The 9884-nt window shown below is 39.9% G+C and overlaps 1 protein-coding gene across 1 annotated transcript; it reads right to left on the reverse strand.

Annotated features, from left to right (window-relative positions):
• Window positions 1-2290: 2290 nt before the first annotated feature.
• On the reverse strand, window positions 2291-4569 carry LOC111411356 (glucan endo-1,3-beta-glucosidase 8). Its single transcript, XM_023041897.1, has 2 exons — window positions 3978-4569; window positions 2291-3517 (listed from the first exon to the last, which is right to left on the reverse strand). The coding sequence occupies exons 1-2, from the start codon at window positions 4334-4336 to the stop codon at window positions 2395-2397; spliced, it is 1482 nt and encodes a 493-aa protein (XP_022897665.1). The 5' UTR covers window positions 4337-4569; the 3' UTR covers window positions 2291-2394.
• Between the last annotated feature and the right edge of the window lie 5315 nt (window positions 4570-9884).

The following is a 9884-nucleotide window of genomic DNA, read 5'->3' on the forward strand; positions in this document are numbered from 1 at the left end:
CTCCCAAAGACATTACACTCTTCAACTTCTTAAAGACACTGGTTCTTTTGCCAGCAAACCAGCTCAGCTACTTGTGGATCCGCCTCTAAATTCTTTTGATGGAGAACTCCTTGATGATGCTTCTTTATATCAAAGATTGGTACTTAACCATCTCTCGACCAATCATTACCGTTGCTGTTCATAAACTCGGCTAATTCATGTCTCAACCTCGACAACCTCATCTTGATGTTGCACTTAAGGTATCTTAAATCATCCTCAGGATAAGGCTTGTTATTTGCTGCTGCTTCTTCATTCTAGCTTCAAGCATGTGCTGACGCTAATTGGGGATCATGTCCTGATTCAAGAAAATTCAAGAAAATTAATCACTGGGTTTTGTGTGCTCCTTGGTGATTCACTAATTTCCTGGAGAGCTAAAAAGCAAACCATTATTTCCAAATCATCAGCTGAGGCAGAATATAGGGCCTTGGCATCTACAACAAGCGAACTTGTTTGGATACATCAGCTTCTTCTTGATTTCCAGATTACATCTTCTTCTCCGGCATTAATTTTCTGTGATAATCAAGCTGCGATCCATATCGCCACGAATCCTATCTTCCATGAACGGACAAAGTATATAATTGATTGCCATTTTACATGGGACAAAATCAATGATGGTTTCATTAAACTTTTACTAGTTTGAAGTCAACATCAGTTAGCTGACATTTTTACCAAGCCTCTACCTTCCTCCCTCCTTTTTCCACTATTGTCCAAGATGGCCATTCTTGATCTTCATCGTCCATCTTGAGGGGGAGTATCAGATCTCAAGTTCAAGTTGGCACCAAAGTACAGCTGGCAATTACAGTTAGTAGGTGGTAGTTAGGCCATGTGTACAATTGGTTAGTTACATTGCAGCTGTCAATTATGTTATCTTGTTAGCTCACTGTACTTAGATATATGACTGTGATGTATCTTTCAGTGATTTGAATGAGAAATTTCATCTTCTTTCCACATTCCAATTCTCCCTTAGTACACAGCCTCATGGTTTCAGTTCTTGAGGTTCAAACTCATGATTTGCATGATGCCCACCAGTTTGCAGAGAATCTTGTTTATACTATAAACCCATAAATATACAAGTCATTCAAAGGGTAAGGTATTCAAACCTACTCAAACACAAACAGTCTGTCTTGTTTACTTACTGTAGCAATATCTAATCTTACAGTTTCAAACATTGTAGAGTATTTGGGTTATAACTTTAAGTTCATTGCTTTTTAACATAGGTCCGCAATGACATGCTCCAATGCTTTCTTGTTCCTAGTAGGGTCCACTTCATGTTCATAAATGATTGTCTAAAAAAGACTCTCAAATGGCGCGTCTACCTTATTGCCTCACAATCCTTCCACCACGACAAAGCATTAGTTATTTTTGAACGGCTCATATCTTCGTCACCTTGTATAAAGTTTAACCTGAAATTAATTTTTCTAGGTTGTTTTGGGTACAAATATTCACGTACTCGTAGCATGATGACGTTACTAACGACACAAAAATGGGGAGACAAGTCGTCAGAGTAGAGATCTAAAATTTGAACAAATCTAAACATAACTATTGATCAACCAATAATTAGTTAGTGTTGTGATGAGGTTAGTCGATTACGACGATCGAACTAAAGTTGTAGCATCATAGGACAATAGACCTAAGCTAAGCAATATAAGAAGACATATATGGCCAAGTAACTCAAGAATGGCCTAACCCAAGATGTCATAGTTAGGTGGATGTTAATGAAGATAGGCGACGTCCACAATGAATCAAGGGACAAATTCAAACCGACTAATTGACCATTGTCGTCCAATCAGCCACCAAATCTCCCTATTTCTCTTTTGACATCAGTTCCTCTTCTTTCAGGGTTGAAAATAGAAAAGTTTCAAAACTCGCCTCAAGCTTCACATTATCACAAACTTCAGAAGATTTTACCAGCACTAACACTCCAATAATTGAATGTCATTTAGCCAAGGAAGTACATCGAGTGTGTATCTTCTTTCGCTCTTACACACTCTTTTAAGTCTTAAATAAGCTATCCTTTTGAACTTAATTACGTATAAATATAAAAGAAATTTCAGAAAATAGGCAGGATGCTGCTGTCGTGGAAGGGCTATACAAGCATATTTAAGTTCAAAACTGTCTAACTAAAATGTATCAAGAAGACTAACGATTGTTACTGCTGCTCTAAATAACAACAGACAAAGATTGATAATAATTGGAGAAAAAGAAAAACAAGCCTAAAGTTAGTATATCGGAGTCATAGATATTTAAGTGCCAAAAAGAGAGCAAGAAATCACTTAAAATGGAACTCCAGAATCAAGTACACTTTTAATCTGCACAAAACAAAAATTAATATCCACAGCCTTGATATCCACCATACTAAGAGACTAGAAGCAAAAATACTATGCATCCCTCAAGAATGGCGAGTAAAATGTTTACTAGTTTCATATGCTGCCGCACTAATGAATGACCGTAAGCAATCATCACAGGAAACCTACACTTGTCGTCTGAAGGATCCTCGTCTGTGATCATAGCCAAGCCTGAGAAATCGCAGTCCCAATCATTTTGGTTGTTAAATTGATAATACATGTTAAAAGCGTAGGAAGCATTCCCTTGGACACTCAGATTATTACAGGAAGAACCATAGCCCAGAGCAGTGCAATCTGATAAGCTACAAGCATAATCAATATTTCTTGCCAAGTCTTCCAATTCCTTGACAAGTGGGTTCAAAACACACCATCTTTTGTGCATATATCTTACACCATCTACTGCAACTAGGCCCTTATTTTCTTGCAAACCCGACAAATCCAATTCGTATTTTGGCTTCCCATCAAATTCGAAAATCCCCCAATGCCTCTCAAAACTACCAGGAGCAATGCTTTTGGCATCCTCATCAATGAGGCTAAACAAGTAAACATCGATTTTACCTTTCCTAGCAGGGGTTCCTTTTCCACTTAAAGCATGCTGAATCATTCCTTGATTAAATCTCTTTGCGTATTGGATACTGGCATGCTTATCACCATCAGTTGGCCAGCCTACTTCTCCAATTGTGATCTTCATATCAGGGTACCCCGCCTTTGATAAAGACGAAACAAGGGTGTCAAAATTTGCATCAAATACATTGGTGTAAACCAAATCACCATCTCTAATTGGTTTGTTTGATCCATCAAAAAAGGCATAGTCTAAAGGAAAGTAAACGTTCCCATAGAGACTTAAGAAAGGATAGATGTTAACAACAAAGGGCGCATCATTTGAATATAGATATTGGACTATTTCAATTGTGAGATCGCGTATTTCAGGTCTGAAGTCACCAGCAGAGGGAACTTGATTTGAGTCTGGAGAGTTGTAAACATCAGCATTAAAGGGGACTGTTGCTTTCACTTGTGAACCAAGCCCCGCATGGTTAATGGCTTCCTGCATATTTTTAAGAGCTGGTAGTGTGGTGTGTAAGTAGGAGCCATTATAGGTAGTGAGAAAAGGCTCATTACCCACAGCTACATACCTGTAAAATTGTATTGATTGTTATGAAGCTGTAGTTAGAAAGAACGGGAAAACCATGGAATTGCACTCTACTTGACACAAAATTTAGCACTTGTCAAAAAAAAAAAAAAAAAAAAAACACAAAATTTTTTAACTGCACAACTAAACACGCACCTAAATATTTCTGCTTCAGTTAGAATTTATTTCAATCTTTCCTTCAATTTATATAGTTCGATCTTCTCCAATCCAGTATCAGAAAATTTGCTTTCATCTTAGGATCACAATGTCACCACATATTTTCGAATTGACCCAACAGTTAATAGGTCGAAATCATTCCAAAAAAACTAATTAAGCCCACCCGAGTCGAGTTTGAAGTTCAGCTGTTTAGTGTATATGCAAGACATAGATACACAGCCAAAATAGACTCAACAAATTGTTCAAATATTATCAAGAAATGGTGTTAAAATTGTTAATAACTGAACCTGATATTGACTCCTCCAGAGTCTGAATAGGCAGTGAGATTGGCCTCGACCCAAGAAGCGGCAGCGTCCGGGTCCTGGCTCATCTGCTCCAACATGTAATTGGGTATTGCAATCATAACTTCTATATCAGTTCCAGCCAATGCTTGCAGAATCTTATCATCTGCCTCGAACAGCTTAACCTTGCCGAACCCATTATCTTTCATCATCTGTACTACACTTTCTGGTGGCAACTGATGTTTTGCCATTGTACCCCAATTCACTCCAATACTCGAACCCTCAGAAACTCTACAGCTCAATATGTAAATAAGAAATACAATTATCAAAGAATAATTACAAGTGTACGCTCCAATTTTCTCCATGTTATTAGGTTCTTTGTTTCTTGATTCGGAAAAAATGGAAAAGAATCTCAATATATTCTACTCAAAATCTTCTTCTTTTTGTTAGAACATGTCAAATACGTGGAACTTTAGTAATTAGCTTGCAGAAGAAGTGAGGTAGGAGAAGAAAAATGGAAGTAAGGAAAAAGTTGAGGCACCAATCAGAAGGGGGAAAAAATATAACGAACAAAATATTCCTTTGTTAATTCTGTTATTCAGTTATGCAAGCAGGCCATGCATTTTCCCACTAGAAAACAATTGACATACTAACTTCCTTATTTTAACACATAATTTAATGTTGATTTTTCTTTAGGAAAGAATCAGATAATAATTTGCATGGAATTATAATCGATCGTTTTTGCGGCACCATAAATTTCATGCAGTTAAAATCAACCACACCACACTTCATTCTCCTTAATCATGCTTGTTGACCTCAAAAAATGTACCTCCAGATGATCAACAGATCCCGAAATCTCTTACGTCCAAACAAGCCGTATACTTATACACTATGACAAATCGTTAGACATACGTGGCCTTTTCCGGTGGAGGTGGAGCCGACTGCGCGTATTCCGATGATCAAGTCAGTTAGGGAAGAAGTATATTAATTGTGGGAGGGCTTTTAACATGAGTCCTAACATTAAACAAAGTGGGTCGGTTTCAGGGAAAATAGTGAATATAGAACAAAGTTATAAAGTATCTGTTTCGCACGGGTTAGTCGGTAACAATTAAAAGGGATCAGACGATTGTGTAAGGGACAAACCTCTTGAGACAAAGTCCCAAAAATGGGTGTTCTTTTATTGACGATGACTTTACAATTGGAAATTAAAAACAGAATGCCTCCAAGGGGCGCAAGCACACGAGTTACTGNTTTTTAACTGCTGTCATTACTCTTCGTCGTTCAACCGTTTTCGATTGAATTCCTTGAATCGTGGAACGTGATAGGGCTGCTTTGATAACTGCTTTGATAATTGCACTTCTTGATAACCACCACGCTTCATGTTTGTTAAGACCTTGGGCGACTTGAAGGTTTGGGCGAGAATAGAATAACAGCTCTGGGCGACTGCATGGCACTCCATTCGCTCAGATTCTGGGCGACTTGCAAACTTGGGCGATGGCGTTACCGCGTTCTTAGGCCTCCCTATTTGGGCCTTCATCTTGACTTATTTGATTGGGTTTCATTATTTGGGCTATCTGATTTGGGGATCCTCCAATTAGACTTCGTTCCTTAGGTCGTACGATTTGGGCTGAATTTTTATGTGTCAACAATTATCCCCCAATATGGCAGAATTAATACTAATTATTAAATTTTGCCATATTCATTTCGTGTTTCCAGCAACATTATCATTGTTTTCTTCCATAGTTTGAAAAGGTGCGTCGTTTTGCAAACCCTTAAACCCCCAAACACGCCATTTCACTGCACCATTAAATCACGCCTCAATTTTTTGCGTCTCTCCCACGATTTACTGTTCATCTTTTGCTTCCCTGCTACGTAACTCTGAAAAAACTTCGTTCCATCTCAAATGGCTACTTCACAATCTCAAGCTAGCGACTCCTTTAGTTTTGATGACTTTCAAAAACTTCTGAGTCGTCCATACATAATTTCCAGTTTTCTCGCGCCCGCCGATGTCGAACGCAATGAGTTCTACTTAGCTCCTTTCTTCAACAATGCAGAGGCAGACGAACAGGCGGCGGTGGGCCAGCTGTTTCCTTGTACTCAAGGCCCTCCATTTCTAAACTCTCTACCGTTGGGGCCACTTCGCGAAAGAGGTATTCGCACTTGGCCTAAATCTTATGTAGCTTTCCGTAGGTAGCATTCTCGTCTTGTGGGCCATGGTCCTACTAAGGCACTTTTTGATAATGCTAGGATTTCTGATTTGTTAGAAATCTCTATTCGCCCCCCTATTTTTGATTCAGCACTTTTTTCGATTGCTTTGAGTTTTTGGTCTTTCGAGTATAATACCTTTATTTTCCCTCTTGGCCCCATGTCTATTACTTTAAGGAATGTTGGGGCCCTAGTGAATCTACCACCTTTGGGCGATACCATTTTTCCTGGTATCTTGGTTTCTGGTGGCGCCCCAAAGTTTAGTAAAAACTACACCGAATCTTATTCAAGCCTGCAAACCCTTCACAATCATTCAAGCGTTGAGCCTTCCCATACTGAGCGAGTGGCCTTTCTTCTAGTTTGGCTTTATAAATATGTTTTGTGTATGCCAAGCATAAAGCCCTCCCTGAGTTATTTACCCATAGCGCATGAATTGGCGCGTGACAGGCCTTTGAATTTATGTTCTTTCTTTTTGGCTGCCCTTTATAGAGGCATGACTTCTCTCCAAACCCAATTGAAGAATGGTGCATCTCCTACTGGTAGTGGACCTCTTTGGTTCACTCAACTGTGGTTGAGATCCTATTTTCCATTGCTTGGTGCTCCATCAATTTCTCGTTTCTCTGCTAGCTGCTATGGGCTAGCCATTGAGCCCTTGGCTCTTGTAAATATGTCCAGAAGGGACATTTTTTCATTCTTTTATTCTTTGGATTCAATCTCTTCCTTTTTTCCTTTTCCTCCTTTTTTGACTCCAAACTATGTACATCCCCCCTGCACTATAGACAGCGCGAGCACCTCCCTGCTCATTTGGATCCAGTTTTTAACTGGGAGGGAGCTATTTCATGATATTTTAACTGGTACCAATGCCAAGGCAGGGGTAGAAATTTATGCTCCCCAATTTTTTGCTCGCCAACTTGGTTTCGGCCAAACTTGGCCTGTTCCTTCTTGCTATTCAAGGAACTTTATTGACCGTTTTCATATTATTAATAAGGCAGAGGCAGAGGCTATAAATGCTCGCAACCTTATTTTGACCAGCTATTTTTCATTAGCCCCCTTCAATTCTAGCCACGCCATCCATCCTCTCTTTGAACAGCTCTGGCCGTCAGTGAAGCGCAGATTATTTGCGACTGATGTCAATCGTGCCTTTCATTCACTAGACCAGCCGAGCATTTCTTCCCCTCCTCCTGTTTTAATCACTCCTTTGTCCATTCGGAGTCCTCCTCCTCGTCGCGCTAAACAGTCTGCTCGTCCATCTTCTTCTCTTCCTGCCAAGCCTACTACAGCCAAGAGTGCCCCAAGCCGCAAACGGCCAGCCTCAGCATCTCCCATTCTGGAGGATGATGTAGATGATGATGATGATACCCCTCTTATCGTCAGGAGGAAGGTAACTAAATTGGTTTACCCACAAGCATACTTTTCCATACTTGAAACTTTTCTGTGTGCTGACAACTTATTTGGATTTCTCAGAAAAGTTCAGCCTCTCCTTTAAAGGTTTTGGCATCGGCAGCTCCTGCTCCATCATCCTCTATTGAGGCTGCTTTATCCAAACCAGTTGATAAGAGGACTATGCTTAAAGAGACATCTTCAGTCCCAGAATCCTCATCACAACCCATGGATGAGCTACCTTCTTCCCAGGGCGTCAACCCCCCAATCATTGAAGCAGAAGGTAATTCAGTTTTTTGATGCCTTACCTTTGCTTGTGCTATTGGTTTCTGATTTGTTGCTCTTGGGTTCTGCAGATACTCCTACGAGTCTGCCCGTTGTGGCAACATCTTCTCGCTCAGACAAGGGGAAGTCCTCACGAATGGAGGAGTCACTGGTGGCAGATTTGGCAGAGGGTATGCTATCTTTCACGATTGTTGATGAGGTAATCTTTGCTTCAATTTTATTTCCATTTGGTTCGTTGTAGTGAGAATCTTCAATATTGGCAATTTTCTTTGCAGGATGCTGACAAGATTGTGCGTTCTATCCAAGACTTGTTCGCTTCCTGGGGGAAAGTCAAGACATCTCACCCTGCTCCATCTGATCGTCCTGCTGCTTCTTCAGAGGAAGATTTGAAGTTCCTCAAGCAGTCGATATTTGAGTACGTGTCCTTCATGGATATGGATATTGGTAGGGCTAGTGCTGCTAGACACAAGGATAAACTTGAGCATTTGAATGCGAAGTTGGAGCAAGCACTGACGCTTCCGTCGCTCAATCTTTCTGTCGATTTTAAAGCGACGTTGAAGGTTATCCACTCCGAGGTCCTTTCCTTGCTGGCCAAGAATGCTGAACTAAAGGCCAAAAGTACTCAACATCTTCGCGCCGTATCTGAAAAAGAGTCTCTGCGTCTGGAGATCAACAAGGCTGAGGATGAGTTGAAAGAGATCTCTTTCGAAGTCATGATTGAAGACTCTTTGATGGTTAGTTTGGCTGCTCAGATGAAGGAACTTCGAGCCAAAATGGATGACTGCAAGGCGAGAATGGCAGCTAAAAAGTGCAACGCCTCCCAGGGAATTGAGCGAACTAAGTCCTTGGTTGAGCAGTACAAGAAGTTGGAAGTTGATGATGATGTCGTGGCCGAATTGAACATCACTTCCTCTCTGCAGAACGAGGATTGGAAAAAACTTAGGGAACGAATTCGTTCAGTGTAGGGTGGACTATAATTAAGACATACGATGCCTTTTTCTTTTGTAATTTGATTTTCCCTTTGTAACTTTGTTCATCATTAATGAACATATTTGTTAACTTCTTGTGCATTTATTTGACCTTTTTTTAATCGTCAATTCTTCAAGCATTTAATTGCTTTGTGCTAAAAAATCTTACCCATTTTCTTTTGATATTTATACCACTTTTTTCAAGACTTTGGGCTATTTAATTCCATTTACTAGGCAGAATGTGGCTACTCATATTCTGTCTCTTCATCTCCACCCCCTATAAATGCACGCATGCTTCGCATTTTCCATCTTCCATCTTCATCTTCATTTTCTTCTTCGAAACCAATTTGCTGTCATTATTTGGTACTCTGACAATCAATCCGATCCGAAACCTTCGTCTTTCTATAAAAATTGATTGTTTAGTCCGTTCATTTTACTATTTGCCTTGATGTCACATTTGATGTGGGAGGTATAGGAAATATTTTTGGCCAGCAGCAAAGTTTTTACCATCGAAGTTCTTCCCATCACCTCTTTGTCCTTTACAAGGAGTTGATGATAGAAGACAATTTTTGGGATGCTTGCGGGCTACCTTACTTGCTGAGAGTGCTTCTGAGCTTGCTTGCTAAGAGTGCTTCTCAGCCTGCGATGCATTTAGGAACGTGGTGAGGTCAGTCCACCCTCTTACTCAGCGATCAACCGGGAGATTAGCTTACTTTTGATTGTAGTTTGTAGAGCATCCATTATTTGTATTTTTGCATCTTTGTAATGAATGTTTGATAATAAAGAGCTTTATTTGAACGTATTTCGCTCCGACCTTGTTTTCGCATCTTTGTAATGAACGTTTGATAATAAAGGACTTTATTTGAACGTATTTCGCTCCGACCTTGTTATCCTTAATCGTTCAACATATTTTGGTTATGCTTTTATCTGTTCACATTCCCATAAAGAAGGAACATATTTTTGCAAATATTTGCCGTTAATGAATCTCACGTGCTTGGTGCCATCTAAATCTTCCAAATGATACGCTCAATTTGGCAACACACTATTAATTTTGTATGGCCCTTCCCAATTGGGC

This window comes from Olea europaea, chromosome 2 (assembly GCF_002742605.1).
Source record: "Olea europaea var. sylvestris chromosome 2, O_europaea_v1, whole genome shotgun sequence".
Classification (NCBI taxonomy): Eukaryota; Viridiplantae; Streptophyta; class Magnoliopsida; order Lamiales; family Oleaceae; genus Olea; species Olea europaea.